Source organism: Macaca nemestrina, chromosome 4, assembly GCF_043159975.1.
Source record: "Macaca nemestrina isolate mMacNem1 chromosome 4, mMacNem.hap1, whole genome shotgun sequence".
In the NCBI taxonomy this organism is placed as follows: domain Eukaryota; kingdom Metazoa; phylum Chordata; class Mammalia; order Primates; family Cercopithecidae; genus Macaca; species Macaca nemestrina.
This window is the reverse complement of record NC_092128.1, coordinates 29099084-29121608: the sequence shown is the minus strand read 5'-3', so window position 1 is coordinate 29121608 and position 22525 is coordinate 29099084. Positions and strand designations below refer to the sequence as shown.

Sequence of the window (22525 nt, the reverse complement as noted above, 5' to 3'; positions counted from 1 at the left end):
TTTTGGCTCTACATCATCTTTTATTCTTAATATTTTCTGTTTTAATTTCAGTGTGTTTATACTTTTGTTTTGTTTTGTTTTAGCAACTGGGTTTTACCATGTTACCCAGGCAGGTCTCAAACTCCTGGGCTCAAGGGCCCTTTCTACCTCCGCCTCCCAGAGTGTTGGGATTATAGGCATGCGCCACCATGCATGGCTGTTCATGCTTTTTGAAACTAGACCAGAACATAGTAAACATTATAGGGAAAGAACATTCTTACCTAGATGCCAAAAGAAGAATTAAACCAGTATCATTGTTTGAAATTCTTTTTTTTTTTTTTTTTGAGACAGAGTCTCGCTCTGTCGCCCAGGCTGGAGTGCAGTGGCCAGATCTCAGCTCACTGCAAGCTCCGCCTCCCGGGTTCACGCCATTCTCCTGCCTCAGCCTCCCGAGTAGCTGGGACTACAGGCGTCCGCCACATCACCCAGCTAGTTTTTTGTATTTTTTAGTAGAGACGGGGGTTTCACGGTGTTAGCCAGGATGGTCTCGATCTCCTGACCTCGTGATCCACCCGTCTCAGCCTCCCAAAGTGCTGGGATTACAGGCTTGAGCCACCGCGCCCGGCCTGAAATTCTTAAAGAAAGGGTGAGAGTGTTGATGACTGAGAGAGCCTTGGGAGCATTGTGCCTCACCCAGGAGACAGGGAGAAGGTATGCCATGGAAAGCATTTCTATCTGGTGGGGACAACTGTGCTAAGTGTCGTGGGGCCCAGGGCTTTGAGATGGACAGATACTTCGCCTTTTTCCTTTTCTTTTCTTTTTTTTTTTTTTTTGAGACGGAGCCTCACTCTGTTGCCCAGGCTGGAGTGCAGTGGTGGGATCTCGGCTGACTGCAACCTCTGCCACCCGGGTTCAATCAGTTCTCCTGCCTTAGCCTCCCGAGTAGCTGGGATTACAGGCATGCGCCACCACGCTTGGCTAATTTTTTTTTGTATTTTTAGTAGAAACGGGGTTTCACCATATTGGCCAGGCTGGTCTTGAACTCCTGACCTTGTGGTCCTCCCGCCTTGGCCTTCCAGACTGCTGACATCACAGGCGTGAGCCATCGTGCCTTACCACTTTGCCTTTTTTCTTGGACTGTATTGCAGAATGTAGATTTGGAGTAAGTGGTCCTGAAGCACTTATTTTGTCACCCACAGATTAAGATTTTCCTTCACAGGCTATACTTGAAGGTCTCAACACTTCGAAGTCTCCTCTTACGGGGCATCCAGTCTACCCTCTGGCTTGCTACTTAGCAACAGGTGTTCTGTGACGGGGTGATTTGGAAGGAAGGAGTCTGCCCCTTTCTGAGCCACAACAGTGAAGCCATCTGGTCTGAGCCCAGGTGGGAGAGACATTTCATAGCTAAACATTCTAGCTTTGATTTTTCTGGAGAGAAATATGTCTGGTTTTTTTCACAACTCAGGGGTTTTTCTTTGGGGCACTTGTTGACTCTGTATGAATGTGCAATCCAAGGGAAAAGCTGGAGAAAGAACAAAGTTGGCTTTAAAAGTCAAGGGAAGGCCGGGTGCAGTGGCTCATGCCTGTAACCCCAGCACTTTGGGAGGCAGAGGCAGGTGGATCACCTGAGGTCAGGAGTTCAAGACAACCTGGCCAACATGGTGAAACCTCATCACTACTAAAAATAACACTTTGGGAGGTTGAGGCAGGAGAATCGTTTGAACTCAGGAGGGAAAAATCAGCCAGGTGTGGTGGCGGGCACCTGTAATCCCAGCTACTCGGAAGGCTGAGGCAGGAGAACTGCTTGAACCCAGGAAGCGATGGTTGCAGTGAGCCAAGATTGTGCCACTGCACTCTACCTGGGCGACAGAGCGAGACTCCGTCTCAAAATAACAAAAAATAAAACAAAATAAAATAAACTGTTTAAAGAAATTTAATTTAGTTTATAATTATTGGTAAATGTTAGAAAAAAATTACCTTCAAAATTAGTAGTTTTGCTTAATAAATTTAAGCATAAAGTGAAAATAATTGTGTTCTTCTATCTACACAAATGTCCTTTGAATGTTAAAGAACCAAACCAAGGGATCGTATAATTGAAAGGTCATATCTAAGATCCATTTAGGAGGTAGAATGGATAGGTCAAAGTGGGTGACGATAGAGAAGAGCATCTAAAGTGACTTTCAGGTTTCTGGCTAGGACAACTGGATGGGAGGTCAGTGCTATTTGCCAAGATGGAGAAAGTTTTAGGTATAAGAGGAAGAGTTCAGTTTTATACACATTGAGTTCCAGGTACCTATAATATTAAGTGGAAATGTTTAGAAGGTAGATGAAAATATAAGTCAAGCTCAAAAGAGAGATCTGGATAGGAATTAGAGGTCTCCGAGGTGGTAGCTGAATTACGAATGAGATCAGGAAAGCAAAATGTATAGTGACAAGAGTTGGGAACCACCAATAGAGTCCCGGGCAGACCTTAAAAACTTAGATGCCGGGCACGGGGGCTCACGCCTGTAATCCCAGCACTGTTGGAGGCCAAGGCAAGTGGATCACTTCAGGTCAGGAGTTCGAGACCAGCCTGGCCAACATGGTAAAACCCCATCTCTACTAAAAATACAAAAATTAGCCGGGTGTGGTGGCAAGTGCCTGTAGTCCCAGCTACTCGGGAGACTGAGGCAGGAGAATTGCTTGAACCCAGGAAGTGGAGTGAGCCTAGACTGAGTCATTGCAGCACTCCAGTCTGGGTGACACAGCAAGACTCCGTCTCAAGAAAAAAAACAAAAAACAAAAACAAACTTGGACTGAGTACACTAGACAAGGATGGATTCAAATCCTCATAGGACCAAGTTTTGTTATACAATACAGTTAAATAACTAGTAAATCCTACCGATTTCAACAGCAGGAAATCCTTATTATACAATCATCTTCACTTTAACAATTTTATTTAATAATCCCTTTTCTACCACCCTTTCACTGATCAAAGGTAGAGGGGAATCTCTGGTTATTTTCAATCTATTTTTTCCTTTTAGTGATAAATCATGGAATATTCCCAGTTATCAGTGACCCTGGAATTAGCCTGCCATCCTACTGAAATAAAAAATATACCTATATGGCACTGATTCCTGGTCAAGGCATGAAATATACAGATGAATAGTGTTGCTTTTTAACTATGGGTCTAAATAATTTTTTATACTTGCGCTTAGATTCCCCACCAGAGGGCTCTGCTTTGAAGCTGTTTACTTAGCAGGAATATGCCTACATGATTAACAAAATATTTTTTAATTTTTATTTTTAATAGAAATGAGGTCTTACTGCATTTATTGCTCAGGCTGGTCTCAAACTCCTGAACTCAAGTGATCCTCCTGTCTTGGCCTCCCAGTGTTAGGATTATGGTTGGGAGCCACTGTGCCTGGCCGATGAACAAAATATTTTTAAAAACCCAGTTGAGATTACATTTTGGGCTTATTCCAAAGTGTTCTGTGCACACATCAGTAGTTCCTGATTCAAGGGTGAGTATGTTCTCTTATGGCCCTTATGTAGACAGGAAATAGGAGGTTGGACCTGGCCTCCCCAGACAGGCAGCCTGTGGCTGTGATGACACCCTTACTTCAATGCTGTTGTGATAGTATACCGTTTTACTGTAATAAACTGCAGATTTGTGATCACTCTCACTTGGGGTCCCGTGAGTCTTCTTTAGCAAATGAACTTCCACCATGATTGCTATTAGTACTCCCTCTACAGGAAGCCTAGGTAGAATATGGCGTTTCTTGGTGTGGTGGGAAAAGCAGAGGGTTTGAAATCAGATTAAACTTAGTTATAGCTTCTTCTAGTTGGTTTTAAGACCTTTGATTCTTAGTTTCCTCACCTAAATGAACTGGGTTGTGGTCGGACACAGTGGCTGATGCCTGTAATCCCAGCAGTTTGGGAGGCCAAGGTGGGCAGATCACTTGAGGTCAGGAGTTTGAGACCAGCCTAGCCAACATGGTGAAACCCCACCTCTACAAAAAATTTTTAAAATTAGCAGGGTGTGGTGGCACACACCTGTAATCCCAGCTACTTGGGAGGCTGAGGCAGGAGAATTGCTTGAACCTGGGAGGTGGAGGTTGCAGTGAGCTGAGATCGTGCCACCTCACTCCAGCCTGGGCAAAAGAGCGAGGCTCTGTCTCAAAAAAAAAAAAAACCAAAAAACAAAAACAAACAAAAAAAAGAACCAAGTTGATAATCATCTACCTCCCACGGCCCCGGTAAGGATTAAATGGGATAATGCATACATATGTCTAAAGCCTTAAGCATGTCAAATGCACTTAATGAAGGTAAGTAATAACACAAGTAAATATAAATTTTTCTGGAAAAATGCAAATAGAAAAGGATAAAAAGAGGCCGGCGCAGTGGATCACCCCTATAATCCCAGCACTTTGGGAGGCCAAGATGGACGGATCATCTGAGGTCAAGAGTTCGAGACCAGAGTGACCAACATGGTGAAACCCCATCTCTACTAAAAATACAAAATCAGCTGGGCATGGTGGCGCACACCTGTAATCCCAGCAACTCTGGAGGCTGAGGCAGGAGAATCACTTGAATGCAGGAGGCGGAGTTTGCAGTGAGCCAAGATCGCACCACTGCACTCCAGTCTGGGCAACAAGAGTGAAACTCCATCTCAAAAAAAAAAAAAAAAAAGAAAAGGAGAAAAAGAAACTTCAAAGACTAGGTTTTCACCAACAAATAGACAATATTAGATATGCAATGACGAAGGAAAATGGTGAACAGGAGTTCTCAAAAATAAGTACCTGGGGATGGGCTGTCTGGCCAGAAACAGAACTTCTCATGGGCAGTACACAAGGCTTTCTTCAGCTCAGCACATCGTTGCTTATCTGAAATCCACATAAACAGCAACACCTTAGAAAACACTATATAGATTCAGAATCCAATGAATGGCCTCTAAGAGCAGAGATTTAACTAAAAATACAAATAAGAGATTTTTAAAATGTGAAAATATTATCAACCACATAATCTTAATATTTTCCACAAAACAGGTTCTAAATTGAGATCCTAAAGATCAACAAAGGAGATGCCATGTATCTTATTTTTATTTTTTATTTTATTTTTATTTTTATTTTTATTTTTTTTTTGAGACGGAGTCTCGCTGTGTCTCCCAGGCTGGAGTGCAGTGGCGTGATCTCGGCTCACTGCAAGCTCCGCCTCCCGGGTTCACGCCATTCTCCCGCCTCAGCCTCCCAAGTAGCTGAGACTACAGGCGCCCGCCACCACGCCCGGCTAGTTTTTTGTATTTTTTAGTAGAGACGGGGTTTCACCATGTTAGCCAGGATAGTCTCGATCTCCTGACCTCGTGATCCACCCGCCTCGGCCTCCCAAAGTGCTGGGATTACAGGCTTGAGCCACCGCGCCCGGCCTATTTTTTATTTTTTTGAGACAGTCTTGCTCTGTCACCCAGGCTTGAGTGCAGTGGTGCAATCTCAGCTCATGGCAGCTTCCATCTCCCAGGCTCAAGCAATGCTCCTGCCTCAGTCACCTGAGTAGTGTTTTGTACTTTTAGCAGAAATGGGGTTTCACCACGTTGGCCAGGCTGGTCTCAAACTCCCAACCTCATGTGATCCGCCCACTTCAGCCTCCCAAAGTGCTGGGATTACAGGTGTGAGTCACCGCGCCCAGCCCCCATGTATCTTATAAAGCAGAACATTCCAAAGTGTGATCCTTCATAAAAGTCCTTTGTCACTCTTTGTCTAGAAGTATACATTTTGGAATAATAAAGTAAACATGCTGCTGTTACCTAGATTACATTAAGTTAAGTCCATGCTGCAGTAGCTAGCTTAGTTTAAAAAAAAAAAGGCTGGGTGCGGTGGCTCGTGGTGGGCAGATCACGAGGTCAGGAGATAGAGACCATCCTGGCTAACATGGCGAAACCCCGTCTCTACTAAAAATACAAAAAAGTATCCAGGCATGGTAGGAGGCACCTGTAGTCCCAGCTACTCGGGAGGCTGAGGCAGGAGAATGGTGTGAACCCAGGAGGTGGAGCTTGCAGTGAGCTGAGATCGCACCATTACACTCCTGGCTGGGCGACAGAGCCGGACTCCGTCTCAAAAAAAAAAAAAAAAAAAAAGACTGGCCAGGCACTATGGCTTACCCCTGTAATCCCTGCACTTTAGGAGGCCAAGGTGGGCGGATCACTTGAGCTCAAGAGTTCAAGACTAGCCTGGGCAACATGGTAAAACCCTACCTCTACAAAAAACACAGAAATTAGCCAGGTGTAGTGGTACTGCGCCTATAGTCCCAGCTACTTGGGAGCTGAGGTGGAAGGATCGCTTGAGCCCAGGAGGTTGAGGCTGCAGTGAGTTGTAATTGCACTATTGTATCTCGCTCAGCCTGGGCAACAAGCAAGACTCCATCTCAAAAAAAAAAAGATTAAAAAAAAAAAGATTGAAGTATGCATTTTTTGATCAAACTAAAATGACCTTTTCCCCACCCCAGAAAACCAGAATAGTACATATTTGAGTGTGGAGAAAAATGTAATTTGTACCTTATACTTACATCTGTCAAAGTCAAAAGCTGGTTGTAAACTGGCACAGAGAAAAGCTTGACAGCTAGAGCACTTGAGCATATCACATTCAACTGTGACCCAGCCATATTTTGCACAGACGAGTGGAGACAGCTCGGGGGGCTTACCTGCCCATTTCAAAGAGTATCCATGTTAAGAAAAACGACACCGCAAATATATATATAACTGTGTGTGTGTGTGTGTGTATGTATACGTATATATACACGTGTATGTGTATGTGTGTATACATATATGTACTTTTTTTTTTTTGAGAAGAGGTCTCACTCTGTCACCCAGGCTGGAGTGCAGTGGCACAATCTCAGCTCACTACAACCTCACCCTCTCAGGTTCAAGCAATTCTCCCACCTCAGCCTCCCAAGTAGCTGGGACCACAGTGCACGCCACCACACCCAATTAATTTTTGTATTTTTTGGTAGAGATGGGGTTTCACCATGTTCCTCAGGCTGGTTTTGAACTCCTGACCTCAGGTGATCTGCCCACCTTGGCCTCCCAAAGTGCTGGAATCACAGGTGAACACTGCAAGTATATTAAAACGAATAAGTCATAAATTACAATCTTAACTAATTCTTTTTTTTTTTTTGAGATGGAGTCTCGCTCTGTCACCCTGGCTGGATTGAATTGGCACAGTCTCAGCTCACTGCAACCTCCACTTCCTGGGTTCAAGCGATTCTCCTGCCTCAGCCTCCCGAGTAGCTGGAATTACAGCCATCTGCCACTGCGCCCAGCTAATTTTTGTATTTTTAGTAGAGACGGGGTTTCATCATCTTGGCCAGGTTGGTTTTGAACTTGTGACCTCGTGATCCACCCACCTTGACCTCCCAAAGTACTGGGATTACAGGCGTGAGCCACTGCGCCCAGCCCAACTCATTCTTAATGTATATAGGAATAAACATTAAGGAGAAAGGCAATGAGAAAAGTGGTAAAAACTATTTTTAATGCACAGGCCCATACTTCACAGAATGATGAAGGTCATTTAAGTAATAAGTGGGAGGGAAAAGTTATTAACTTATTCTTGAAGAAGTACTATGTATTTTAGGTGTTTAAAATGTTTATTGTCCAAGCACAGTGGCACATACCTATAATCTCAGCACATTGGGAGGCTGAAACGGAAGGATCGCTTGAGCTCAGGAGTTGAAGATCAGCCTGGGCAACACAGCGACACCTCATCTCTACGGAAAATAAAAAAAATTAGCGGGATGTGGTGGTGCACACCTGTAGTCTTAGCTAATTGAGAGGCTGAGGGAGGAGGATGGCTTGAGCCCAGGAGATCAAGGCCACAGTAAGATACGATCACACCACTGCCCTCTAGCCTGGGCAACACAATGAGACCCTGTCTCAAAAAAAAAAAAAAAAAAAAATGTTTATTATTGGTTCTCTGGTAGAATATAGCATCCGTTAATTTTCACTGAATCTGAAATACTAGGAACTTAAAGACACTAGTGAAAGTACTGGGATATGCCTAAACAATAAGAGATGGTCAAAGTCAAATACACAGAAATATTTTCTGCCACTCACCTATGCTCTCCTACTGTACCCCATCCATTTTTACTTTCCAAAGAATAAAGGCAATAAAATTATCCCTCCAAAATTTGATTGCTAGTATCAATGGGGATGTGTGAGAATGTGTTTTACATAGCTAAAAGCATCTGTTAAGTATGTATTTGGAAAGGTATCCTAAAACATTTATTACTCCTTAATATTAAATGCTCAGTTTTTTTGTTTGTTTGTTTTGTTTTGTTTTTTGAGATGGAGTCTTGCTCTGTCGCCCAGGCTGGAATGCAATGGCACGATCTCGGCTCACTGCAACCTCTGCCTCCTGGTTTCAACCGATTCTCCTGCCTCAGCCTCCCGAGTAGCTGGGATTACAGGCATGCGCCACCATGCCCTGCTAATTTTTGTAATTTTTTTTTTTTTTTTTTTTTTTTTGAGACGGAGTCTTGCTCTGTCACCCAGGCTGGAGTGCAGTGGCCGGATCTCAGCTCACTGCAAGCTCCGCCTCCCGGGTTTACGCCATTCTCCTGCCTCAGCCTCCCGAGTAGCTGGGACTACAGGCGCCCGCCACCTCGCCCGGCTATTTTTTTGTATTTTTTAGTAGAGACGGGGTTTCACCGTGTTAGCCGGGATCGTCTCTCGATCTCCTGACCTCGTGATCCGCCCGTCTCGGCCTCCCAAAGTGCTGGGATTACAGGCTTGAGCCACCGCGCCCGGCTAATTTTTGTAATTTTAATAGAGTAGGGGTTTTGCCATGTTGGCCAGGCTGGTCCTCCTCGGCCTTCCGCAGTGCTGGGATTACAAGTGTGAGCCACCTCACCCAGCCTCAGTTTTTAATAATCTACCTGGGCCGGGTGTGGTGGCCCCAGCACTTTGGGAGGCTGAGATGGGCGGATCACTTGAGGTCAGGAGTTTGAGACCAACCTGGCCAACACCTCTACTAAAAATACAAAAATCAGCTGGGTGTGGTAGTATGTACCTGTAATCCCAGCTATTGGGGAGGCTGAGGCAGGAGACTCACTTGAACTTGGGAGGCGGAGGTTGCAGTGAGCTGAGATGGCACCACTGCACTCCAGCCTGGGCAACATAGCAAGATTCTGTCTCAAAAAAAAAAATTTTACCTGAAGAGTTCTTATTTTACAAAGCACAGTAAGAAAAGGATAAAATATGAAAGAAGATGCAGCAAAGTTCTACATTTTTATAAAGGGATATAGGAATTTGAAAAACATTCCCACATCAGCAAAGGAAGAATGAAGACTGGAAAACAAAATTTCGATACAAATATTAAAGGAGCCATGATTATCTAGAATAAAAGTAATGGTTAAATAATCATTATATCCAAAATGGTGATCAATTTATAGCCAATGAACAAAAAGGAAATTGATCTAAATATTGTATCAAAATCAAGATTTAATGCAAGAAACAATGGTAGAAGGATGGTTAAAATACCTTCCCTTTCCTGAGCAATTTAGTCTTAAAGCCATTAGATGGTGAACAAGGAAGATGTCTGACCCAGGAGGCTGCGAAGAGGCGGCTCAGCCCAGGGTGTCAGAACCAAAATGGTATGTACCAGGCATTCACTTGCGGGCAGCCAAGTGTGGAGTGCTAGGGCCTAAATGGGGTGACGAGAGATTCATGCAAGAAAGGATGGCAGCATGGCAGAAATGGGAGATTAAGTGAAGCGCATATAGGGGATTGATCAAAGTAGTAAATATATTGAGGATAACAGAAATTATGTTTCACAGTGCTGAATATGGGAGGGAAAAATAGGGAAAGGGAGAAAACTAGAATGAATCCTGTGATATACAATTGCAACTGGAGATGTCAGCAGGAACTCATTGTTTTTTAAAATATAGAGAAAAATGGATGTAAATTTAGATGTGTGTATACATGTCAATGTGTGTCTCTGTGTGTGTGTGTGTGTGTGTGTGTGTGTGTGTGCATAAACATATATATTCTCTAGCTTTTTCCTCTGACAGGGCCTGAGAACAGTGGCATCCCAGTAGCTATCAGTTCTCCCTGCACCCAGATCTTGGCATTCATTCATTCATTCATTTATATAGAGACAGGATCTTGCTATGTTGCCCAAGCTGGTCTCTCCTGGGCTCAAGCAACTCTCCCGCCTGGGCCTCCCAAAGTGCTGGGATTACAGGCGTGCCACCACACCCAGTTCAGATCTTAGCTTTTAAATAACATTCTCCACTGAAAAACAGCCAAGGATCCTTGTAGAATTGGCTGATTCCAGGGATGGGGTGAGAAAAATACAAGATAAGCCAAGAACAACTTGTTCCTGAAAGCAATAAAGAGGTCATGGGTTATGGGACATGTCAAAAGGCCACAGAAGCCAACCTGAGGGCGATGTCACTGACTAAATAAGGAACAACTGGAGTATCAAAATATATAATGATAGTAATGAATTATAACCCATTGAATAACAAAGAAAATCATGAGTCTACATTGCTACAAGTAAATCAATTACATAAAGTTTGACAAGGAATGGGATATTTACATAGTTTCAAAGAAACTCCCCACAAAGTACAAAGGAGGAAAGAGTTATTTTACAACAGAAATGCCAGATACTCCCTTAATCAAGTGATCAAAGTGATCATCACCTTAAAGCGATAAATAGAAATCATGTGTCACCTGACAGGATGCAATGAGAATGCAGCACTGCTTCACGACACTCCTGCATAACCTGAATCTAATCACAAAGAAACATCAAACAAATGTCACTGACATACACTCTATACCATAACTGTTCTGTAATCTTCAAAAGTATCAAGATCATGAAATTCAAGAAAAAACGGAGGAAACGTTCCAGATTAAAGGAGAATAAAGCAACATGACAACTAAATGTACTGTGTGATTCTCAACTGGATCTTTCAACTATAAAGAATGTTATTAGTACAACTGATGAAAAAGCTGGGGTCTGAGGATTAGAGGGTAGTAACCTATCAATGTCAATTTTCTGATTTTGATGGTTGCATTCTGGTGATATAGGACAAAGTCCTTGTTTGTAGGAAATATTTGGGAGTAGTAAGACATCACTTTGGTGGCTTACTTTCAAATAGCTCAGGGAAAAAAGGTTCTTTGTAACCTCTGCAACCTTTCTGTAAGTCTGTAATTTAAAAATTTTTAAGAATCATGTAAAAAACTACCAAGTCTTTCTGCCCTTGCACACAGGGAATAAAGTAGTGAAAAGTGGAGGACTTGGTGTGGTACCACATTTCTTCTGCCTTCAGTCTCTGCTCCTTTCACAGAGCTACCCGTCAGTACCACGTTGGCCATGTTGGGATAGATATCCTCAGCTTCACAACGTCTATGGTCTATAGGTGCCAAAATGACAGCTCAGAGAAGAATTTGCCATTTTCAGTGGAAAACAAGTGGCAATTACTAATTATGATGACTTGTACTTTGGATCTGATTTGTTGCACTTTTCTTTATAAGACATCAACTGGGCCAGGCGCAGTGGCTCATGCCTGTAATCCCAGCACTTTGGGAAGCTGAGGCGGGTGGATCACCTGACTTCAGGAGTTTGAGACCAGCCTGGCCAACACAGTGAAACTAAAAATACAAAAACTAGCTGGGCGTGGTGGTGGGAGCCTATATCCCAGCTACTTGGGAGGCTGGGGCAGGAGAATCACTTGAACCACAGAGGTTGCAGAGAGCCAAGATCGCACTAGTACGCTCCAGCCTGAGTGACAGAGTGAGACTCCATCTCAAAAAAAAAAAAAAAAAGACATCAACTGCTTAAGATGGATGTTTGAGCTCACAATCTCTTTGATACTATGCAGCCATAAAAGGAATGAGATCTTGTCCTTTGCAGGGACGCGGATGGAGCTGGAAGCCATTATCCTCAGCAAACTGACACAGAAACAGAAAACCAAACACATGTTCTCACTTATAACTGGGAGCTGACTGATGAGAACACATGAACACGTGGGGAGAAGGACATACACTGGGGCCTGTTGGAGGTGGGAGTCGGGGGAGGGAAAGCATCAGGTAGAATAGCTAACAGATGCTGGGCTTAATATCTAGGTGATGGATTGATCTGTGAGTAAACCACCATGGCACACGTTTACCTATGTAACAAACCTGTACATCCTACACATGTACCCCGGAACTGAAAATAAAAGTTGAAGAAAAAAAGGCCGGGCATGGTGGCTCATGTCTGTAATCTTGGCACTTTGGGAGGCCAAGGCAGGCGGATTGCCTGGGCTTAAAAGTTCGAGACCAGCCTGGGCAACACAGTGAAACCCCGTCTCTACTAAAATACAAAAAATTAGCTAGGCATGGTAGTGGATGCCTGTAATCCCAGCTACTCGGGAGCTAAGGCAGGAGAATTGCTTAAACTCAGGAGGAGGAGGTTGCAGTGAGCCGAGATGGCGCCACTGTACTCCAGCCTAGATGACAGAATGAAACTCTGTCTCAAAAAAAAAAAAGTTGAAGGAAAAAAAGGAAACAAAACAATGGATCAAATTCTTGATCTCAGGCATATAGCACACGAGGTATGTTTGTAAATAAACTTATAACATAACACTTAATGTCTCTTCCTGAAACATGCAATGTGATAGCTGGTATGTGCTTACTTTTTCATTTGGGTAATATTCCAGTATAACTTTTTTTTGAGACAGAGTGTTCTCTGCTGCTCAGGATGCAGTGCAGTGGTGTTATCTCGGCTCACTGCAACCTCCGCCTCCCAGGCTCAAGCAATTCTCCTGCCTCAGCCTCCTGAGTAGCTGGGACTACACGCAAAGCCCAGCTAATTTTTGTATTTTTAGTAGAGACGGGGTTTCACCATGTTGGCCAGGTTGGTCTCAAACTCTTGACCTCATGATCCACCTGCCTCAGCCTCCCAAAGGGCTCAGATTACAGGCGTGAGCCACCACGCCCGGCCTAATTTTGTGTTTTTAGTAGAGGCGGGGTTTCACCATATTGGCCAGGTTGCTCTCAAACTCCTGACCTCAGGTGATCCGCCCACTTTGGCCTCCCAAAGTGCTAGGATTACAGGCGTAAGCCACCACACCTAGCCAGTATTAGTTTCTGGATTAAAAAAAGGTGTGTGATTTGGCTTACTTCATGGTCTTAAATTCTGAAATTTTGTTAATTTTTGATTCCTAGGTCAAGACCTTGTTAATAGTTTATAAGATAGAAATTCAGGGCCAGGTTTGGCGGTTCAGGCCTGTAATCCCAACCCTCTGGGAGGCTGTGGCAGCTTAATTGCTTGAGACCAGGAGTTCGAGACCAGCCTGGGCAACACAGGAAGACCGTCTACACACACACACACACACACACACACACACACACACACACTGGGGTGGGGGTGCAAACTTGCAGGAAAAAAAGCAGGTGGAGCTACTAAAGACTTCTCTCAAAGCAAGGTGATGTGAGCAGCTTTTAAGGTGGCTCCAATGATCCCTGCTTTCTTGTATTCATGCCCTTGTGTTATCTGCTCCTCTTGAGTATGGGCTGGCCTAGTGACTTGCTTCTAATGCATAAAATATGACAAAAATGATGAGATGTCACTTTTGAGATTAGATTACAAAATGAGGCTGGCTTGTATCTTGTTCTTTGGCCTGCTCACTCTGATGGAAGCCAGCTGCCAAGCTGTGAACTTTCTTTTAGAGAGGCCCACATAGCAAGGAACCAAGTAGGGAGGGGCATCTCTGGCCAATGGCCAGTATAGAACTGAAGCCCTCCGTCCAACAGACACAAGTAAATGAATCCTGCCAACAGTGTGCCAATGACTGAGTTTGGAAGTGACCCTTTCCTTTTTTTTTTTTTTTTTTTTTGAGATGGAGTCTTGCTCTGCTGCCAAGGCTGGAGTGCAGTGGCACGATTTCGGCTCACTGCAAACTCTGCCTCCTAGGTTCAAGCTATTCTCCTGCCTCAGACTCCCGAGTAGCTGAGATTACAGGTGAGCACCACCACACCTGGCTAATTTTGTTTTCTTTTTTCTTTTCTTTTTTGTTGAGACAGAGACTCGCTCTGTCGCCCAGGCTGGAGTGCAGTGGCACAATCTCGGCTCACTGCAAGCTCTGCCTCCCGGGTTCACACCATTCTCCTGCCTCAGCCTCCTGAGTAGCTGGGACTACAGGTGCCCGCCACCGCACCTGGCTAATTTTTTTGTATTTTTAGTAGAGACGGGGTTTCACCGTGGTCTCGATCTCCTGACCTCGTGATCCGCCCACCTTGGCCTCCCAAAGTGCTGGGATTACATGCGTGAGCCACCGCACCCGGCGTTTTTATTTTTCTTTTGAGACAATTTTCCTAGTTAAGCCTTGAAATGACAGTGCCCTGACCAACCTTAATTGCAGCCTGTGAGAGACCCTGAGTCAGAGGACTCAGCTAAGCCATGCCTGGATTCCTGATCCACAGAAATTATGAAATAAAAAATGTTTGTTGTTTTAAGGTCACTAAGTTTAGGGCAATTTGTTATGCAGCAATAGGTAGCTAATATACAAGGAAAATCTAGAAAGAGACATTATAGCAGTATAGTCTCTAAATTTACTATAGCAGTATAGTAATTTATATATAGATTACTATAGCAGTATAGTAATCTAAAAAACATTAGATTATAATCCTGGATCTGCCGTTTGCTAACAGGTTCATCTTGGGCAAGTCATATAACCTGCCCCAAACTGTTTCCTCTTCTGTAAAACAAGTCTAATAATAATGCTTATTTTCGTAGGTTTAAGGTCAAGATTGAATGTGATAATATACGCAAAAACATACTATATACAAGTATTAGTTGTTATTTCTTCTTTTCTCAGGCTGTTAGTTTTTTCTTCTGTAAAAAGAAAAGGTTAGATAACCTCAACTGTCCCTCTGAGTGATAACACATTAGGATGCTGACTTTCCTATATAACTTCTTACCAAGGTTTGATTCTAAAGTTTAAAACATTACAGTAAGTAGTGTAATACGTTGGAGGAATTCGAGAAGCAGGCAGAAAGTGCAATTCACATGAACTAAAAAAGGATATAGAAAATGTTTCCACTCTGCTAAAGAAGGCTTCTTTGCTTGTAGATTCCAATGAAGGTTGTTCCGCTTGGGGTGATCCATTAACGGACTGGGAAGTGGCAGACGTGTCCTTCCTAATATAAAGTGGCAAAACTGTTGGTAAACTTTTCACAGTACCCTCTGCTTAAATGTTTTCTATCTAGCTTCTCTACACATTGTATCATAAATCACACCAACGCTGGATTTTAAGCTTCCTAAAAATCATTTTACTCATGTCATTCCTCAGGTTATTATTTTCAATGGTTTTATAATACTTACTAAATAAAATCCAAATTCTTCAGTCTGGCATTCAAAACTCTTTACAGTTTACCCATATCTAAACTTCAATCAATTTCTACCTCTACAGGGCTCCACTAATCCTAGTAAACTATTCTCCTCACTCATTCACTGTTCTCCATAAGTATTTTGCATAACTTTAGTAAACAGAAAGACTTCAGGTATGCATTATACAATTTGAATCTCTTCAGAAATTCGACTTTTTTTTTTTTTTTTTTTTTTTTGTGAGACGGAGTCTCACTCTGTAGCCCAGGCTGGAATGCAATGGTACATAGGCTCTCAGCTCACCACAACCTCCGCCTCCTGGGTTCAAGCAATTCTCCTGCCTCAGCCTCCCGAGTAGTTGCGCACCACTGGGCGTGGGCCCGGCTAATTTTTTGTATTTTTAGTACAGACGAGGTTTCCCCATATTGGTCAGGCTGGTCTCAAACTCCTGACTTCGTGATCTGCCCGCCTCAGCCTCCCAAAGTGCTGGGATTACAGGCATGAGCCACCGCGCCTGGCAGAAATTCGACTCATAACAGCGGAAAAAACAATTTTGATATTTCTACCTGCAGGAACCTTTGATACCCTCTCCTTCCAAAAAAAAAAAAAAAAAAGAACCAATTAGAAAATTCGAATCAAAGTAAAGATCTTCAGGAAATTTCATGAAAAAAAAAAATCAGGGAGAAAAAAAACTCAGCAAAGCAATTCTCTCATTTTCAGTGGAAGGCATTTCAACAGTGCTCGGGGAATTCGGGGAATTGCTGAAAGACAAGGATGCATGCATGCATTCATTCATTCATTCAGAGACGGAGTCTCGCTCGGTCGCCCAGGCTGGAGTGCAGTGGCGCGATCTCGGCTCACTGCAACCTCCGCCTCCTGGGTTCAAGCAATTCTCCTGCCTCAGCCTCCCGAGTAGCTGGGACTACGGGGGCGGGCCACCACGCCCGGCTATTTTTTTGTATTTTTAGTAGAGACAGGGTTTCACCGTGTTAGCCAGGATGGTCTTAATCTCCTGACCTCGTGATCTGCCCGCCTCAGCCTCCTCAAAGTGCTGGGATTACAGGCATGAGCCACCGCGCCAGGCGACAAACATTATTTTAATAAAAATAGGATTACATCAACGATTATAGCTCAAAAGAAATAAACTTATTCTAAAACTCTCAGAGATTCATAGAAAGCCTCAAGGCGGTGTGGGAAAAAAATTTTTTTCCCCAAGAAAAAAAATTCACAGCATCCATAAACTTGGATGGGTAAAAATGACATTTATTTCTCTTTAAATGACAAGATTTAGCATTTTCTTCAATTATGAATGAAGGTAAAAACACCATAGTAGTATTAGTACCCGTTAATTTGTCATCTATGGAAATAATGTTCCCACATTACGGTGGTTGCACGTTTTCAAATACCTTTTACGGTTGACAAGACATACTACTAGATATTATGAACTCTTTAATAAAAAGAATGTTACTGCATAACTTTTTCCTTTTACTATCTTGATAACTACATTCTAATCTAACTGGTTTCCTTTATAGGAAATTTACTTCAAGCATTTAAAAATATTACGAGAGTTAATAAGCTTCTCCAGAGAACCAAAGGGGTCCACGGCACAAAAAAAGGTTAAGAATTCCCAATTAAGAGAAGTCAGGTGAACTCATTCAGTTGACGGTCCTCTTTTTTTCCTTCCAAAAATAATGTCCGATGACAAAATTTCGGCTGCGGTTGGGAATCCGGTACATCCCGACGGGAAGATCAAAGCCGATCAAACATGGTAACCAGAGTATCTTTCAGATCCTAAGAAGAAGCCATCCCCACTGCCCGAGACGCCGACCGAGGGGAACCCCCCACGCGACACGCCACCCCCTCCCCAAGCCTTCTCCAATCTTCCAATGCCGGACCCAGGGCTAACTCGTGAACTCACGCGTCCACGCCTCCCTCTTCCGGGGCAATCCCTTCATCTATCAGCTGCCGGATTTTCTGGGGGGTCCCTTCTGGGGAGCGAACAACTGCACCCCAATTCTTTTCAACCCCTACGGCAAACGCTTGTCCCTCACTGGGCGCCGCCATCTTGGTCCGCTGCCGAGTCGCTTCCCCGAGCGTTTGAAGGCTCCGGAACTTCCGTCCTGAGAGGTTAATATCCGCCTCTTGAGGCAGCCTGACCGGGAGAGTTTAACCGCATGGTCCACGCCTTTTTTGGTCGTTTTAGAACCTTAGAGCGAGCTTAAGGAGGGCTGTAGTGTTTAGGACAATCTTGATTAATCATTTCCTTTATCAACTAGCATATTTAGGTTGATAAGAGATTTTTAGAACGCGGTCTGTCCAAATTCAGCAGGGATGAGGGGCTTAACTTAGTTTTCAACTAATACTAATACGGCCGGGCACAGTGGCTCATGCCTAATCCCAGCAGTTTGGGAGGCCGAGGCGGGCGGATCACCTGAGGTCAGGAGTTCGAGACCAGCCTGGCCAACATGGTGAAACCCCATCTCTACCAAAAATGCAAAAATTAGTTGGACGTGCTGGCAGGCGCCTGTAATCCTAGCTACTAGGGAGACTGAGGTAGGAGAATCACTTGAACCCGGGAGGCGGAGGTTGCAGTGAGCCGAGATCGCTCCACTGCACTCCAGCCTGGGCGACAAGAGCTAAACTCCGTTTAAAAAAAACAAAAAAAACAAAACAAAACTCTTACGACCCTACTAAGTTGCGTCTTTTTACAAGCGAGGAAATGGTGTCCCTCTCTTGAGAGCAAATAATTTAGAATCCTTGTTGGAAACTGTGTTATGGATGGATTTAGAAGTCTGTGGCATTTGACACTATTGATACTCCTTCCTTCGTTCAACAAATATTTATTGAAAGCATCCTATTTTTTTTTTTTTTTTTTTTTTTTTTTGAGACGGAGTTTCGCTCTTGTTGCCCAGGCTGCAGTGCAATGGCTCAATCTCGGCTCACTGCAACCTCTGCCTCCCGGGTTCAAGCAATTCTCCTATGTCAGCCTCCTGAGTAGCTGGGCTTTCAGGCATGCGCCACCACGCCCAGCAATTTTTTTTTTTTTTTTTTTTTGTATTTTTATTAGGGATGGGATTTCACCATGTTGGCCAGGCTAGTCTTGAACTCCTGACCTCAGGTGATCCACCTGCCTCGGCCTCCCAAAGTGCTGGGATTGCAGGCATAAGCCACCTTGCCCAGCCAAAAATCTCCTGTTGATAGTCTCTAGGCACTGGCAATGACAGTTGTGAGCAAAGGAGCTGTAGATCTTGGTGGAGTTAGATGTCAAATAAATTTTCTTATAGTTTTAAAATTATGATTACAAGTGTTCCAAAGATGCACCAAGGTTGTAATAGGAGAATCTAATTTAGTTTGCACATTCTCCTGAGAAAATCAGGTGCTGGAGCTGAGATGGATGAGATTGAAGGGAAGAAATCCGTATAGAATCTTCCAACCCCCCAGGTTGGAAGACTGATGTGACTAAACGATGGGCAAAGAGGAAATTGGGATCACCTCCTATCCTTTGAGCACCCTACCTGTGGGTTCCTGACTCTATCAATGCTCCCAGCAGCAGGACCTGCAACCTATTGATCCAATTACTTTTCTGCTATTCCTAACTCCACCATCAGCCTTGTTTCTTCTTTTCTTAGCTGGCTTAAATTCATTACTCGTTGTTATCATCATTCCTTTGCAAAACTGGAACATGGACTGAGAATTAGTTAATATGAAGGAATCATCGTTGATTTCACTATATGTAATAATAGCATTGTAGTTACGGTTCTTAAAAGCCCTTCTTTATTAGAAATGCATCTGGAAGTATTTATAGGTGAACTGATATGATGTCTGGAATTTGCTTTGAAATTATCCAGGAAAAGAAACCATGTGGAGAAATAGATGAAAAAAGATTGCAAAATTTTAAACTATTGGACTTGGATGATAGAATTGTGGGGTTCATTATATTGTTCTTTCTGCTATTAAGTATATTTGACAATATCATAATAAAAAGCAAAATACGTAAGCTAAAAAATACATGTTCTTGCATACCCTTTGAATTTCCTTGAACCTTTCTTGCTTAATGGTACTTACTTGACAAAACCTCAATCGCAGTTGAAGTAAGTTCTGTATTACTGCTTCTGTACCCATACAACTAAATATGGCTAAAGAGAAATGACAAACTAACTTCTTTTTTTTTTTTTTTTTTTTTTTTTTTTTTGAGACTGAGTCTGGCTCTGTCGCCCAGGCTGGAGTGCAGTGGCGGGATCTCAGCTCACTGCAAGCTCCGCCTCCCGGGTTCACGCCATTCTCCTGCCTCAGCCTCCCCAGTAGCTGGGACTACAGGCGCCGCCACCTCACCCAGCTAGTTTTTTTGTATTTTTAGTAGAGACGGGGTTTCACCGTGTTAGCCAGGATGGTCTCGATCTCCTAACCTCGTGATCCACCCGTCTCGGCCTCCCAAAGTGCTGGGATTACAGGCTTGAGCCACCGCGCCCGGCCGACAAACTAACTTCTTGTCTCTTTATATTCTTGACTTCAAGTGGGACCTTAATTCTTCCCAGTAATTATACTACCTTTATCTAGTCCACTTCTCTTCCCACTTTTCATAGATGACTTTTTTTTTTTCAGACAGAGTCTCCCTCTGCTGCCCAGGCTGGAGTGCAGTGGCACAATCTCGGCTCATTGCAACCTCTGCCTCCTGGGTTCAAACGATTCTCCTTCCTCAGCCTCCCGAGTAGGTGGGATTACAGGCACCTGCTACCATGCCCAGCTAATTTGTCGTATTTTTAGTAGAGACGGGGTTTCACCATGTTGGCCAGGCTGGGCTTGAACTCCTGACTTCAGGTGATCCACCCATCTTGGCTTCCCAAAGTGCTGGGATTACAGGCATGAGCTGCCATGCCCGGCCACTTTTATATATGTCATGCCTGGCTAATTTTTATAATTTTAGTAGAGGCAGGGTTTCACCACATTCACCAGGCTAGTCTCAAACTCCTGACCTTAAGTTATCTGCCTACCTCGTCCTCCCAAAGTGGTAGGATTACAGGTGTGAGCCACTGCGCCCGCCTTCATAGATGGCTATTGTGTAACTCTCTCCTCAAACACCTTCAACACTTCCACTTATCCATACTTCCTTTCTGCTAATGACACACTCCTAAGAAAATATTGACTATACAGTTAGCCATGGTAACAACCAGCAATCAGAGCCAGTTTTAAGTTCAATTGACCCATGATTACTCATCACAGTGAACGTGCTTTTGTAAATCCAATCAATGACAACTTCTTGATTCAACCAATCACAAAGACTCACTTCAATAAGCACTCCTCTGAGTACCAGCCACTCAACAATAGTTTCACCCAAGTTATCACTTCTACAAATGATGCCAACACACTTACACCTTTGAAAGTTTGCCCATCTCTGAACTCCTCACTTTCTCAAAGCCTGATAGAAGATTAGTAGTCTGGTCTGCTTGAAGACTGTGCCTCACCTGCACGGCTCTTACTGTTTATAGTAAGCAAGAAATTTGGCTTTGTGGGCTTTTTTTTTTTTTTTTCGTTTTTTTGGGGTTTTTTTGAGATGGAGTCTCGCTCTGTCACCCAGGCTGGAGTGCAGTGGTGCATCTCAGCTCACTGCAAGCTCCACCTTCCGGGTTCACTCCATTCTCCTGCCTCAGCCTCCCGAGTAGCTGGGACTACAGGCACCCACCACCACGCACGGCTAATTTTTTGTGTTTTTTTAGTAGAGACGGGGTTTCACCACGTTAGCCAGGATGGTCTTGATCTCCTGACCTTGTAATCCGCCCGCCTCAGCCTCCCAAAGTGATGGGATTACAGGCATAAGTCACCATGCCCAGCCTAGAAAATATTTTTTTAATGGATGGTTGCATCAGTATTGAACACGTACAGACTTTTTTCCTTGTTATTCTTTTAACAATACAGTATAACAACTATTTATATAACATTTACATTGTATTAGGTATTGTAAGTAATCTAGAGATGATTTAATAGATACACATATGGAAGGATGTGTATGGGTTATATGCAAATACTACACCATTTTATATAAGGGACTTGAGCATCTGTGGATGTTGATATTGAAGAGTAGTCCTGAACTAATCCCTTGAGGATATGCAGGGATAACTATATGTATATTGATGTATACATATTTATTTATTTATTTATATCTATTATGTATAATGTATATATTGTGTGTGTGTGTGTGTGAGATATTTCAGTTTTTTTCCCCTTAATTCTCCAGCATCTGGCATATAGTAGATGTTCAGAAGATGTCAATTTTTTTTTTTTTTTTGGAGACAGAGTCTTGCTCTGTTGCCAGGCCGGAGTGCAGTGGTGCCATCTCAGCTCACTGCAACCTCTGCCTCCCAGGTTCAAGCGATTAGCTGGGACTACAGGCGCGTGCCACCATGCCCAGCTAATTTTTGTATTTTGGGTAGAGACAGGGTTTCACCATGTTGACCAGGATGGTCTTGATCATTTGCTCTCATAATCTGCCCGCCTTGGCCTCCCAAAGTGCTGGGATTACAGGTGTGAGCCACCACGCCCAGCCAGAAGATGTCAATTTTAAGACAGGAATCAATAAAAAATTTCCAAGTTTCAGATAGTCACTTGGCCAGTGTGATGTGAAGAAAAGAGTTTTGGAGACAGAGATGGTCTCTTATTCTGCTTCCCTCACTAGCCATGTGGCCTTGGGGTCAAATAACTTCTGGATTTGAGACTAAATGAAATAATGTATATGAAAATGTTTGGTGCGTAGTAGGTTCTTGGTAAGTGCTAGTTTTCTTCCTAAGCATTTTAGTGATGCATTATTCCACATCCTTTCAGGAATAAAGAACTAATCTCCCCAGCCGCTAGGCATAGCAGCAGCAGGAAGCCCTGCTGTCCTTCGCTGTCATCTCCTTTAATATCTACTTCACTGAAGGAAGCCATTTCTCCTGAGGTCACCTCCACTCCCTTCCTCAGGGCATCCAGTAACTAATCCAGACAGTTATAAAAGGCCCAGCCGTGTGTCCTAACTCAGGATAATGCTGAAGGGCCATCCAGTCTCAGGGTTTCCTGGAGGGTCTCCCTTGAGACTGCATCGTAGCCCAGCTTCTCCCCCTGCCCAGACCAGCTTCCTTCCCATCCTTTCCATGATGTTGACCCCAAGAGTCCTCCCCAAAAACCTCCTGCATGCTAATCTCCCTCTCAGGAGCTGCTCATCCATTTTGTTT

At 43.6% G+C, this 22525-nt stretch overlaps 1 protein-coding gene across 3 annotated transcripts in view; it reads right to left on the bottom strand.

Moving 5' to 3' along the window:
* LOC105471400 (zinc finger C3HC-type containing 1) overlaps window positions 1-17403 on the bottom strand; it is a 35915-nt gene extending 18512 nt beyond the window's left edge. For 2 of the 3 annotated variants that reach the window (XM_011723874.2, XM_011723875.3), the window contains exons 1-4: window positions 17239-17403; window positions 15022-15133; window positions 6520-6670; window positions 4761-4844 (exon numbers count right to left, since the gene is read on the bottom strand). In XM_011723874.2, the coding sequence (XP_011722176.1) occupies window positions 4761-4844; window positions 6520-6670; window positions 15022-15133; window positions 17239-17384 (493 nt within the window). In that variant the 5' untranslated portion in view covers window positions 17385-17403. The remainder of the gene's footprint in view (window positions 1-4760; window positions 4845-6519; window positions 6671-15021; window positions 15134-17238) is intronic. The other variant, XM_011723878.3, reaches the window with a different exon arrangement.
* Between the last annotated feature and the right edge of the window lie 5122 nt (window positions 17404-22525).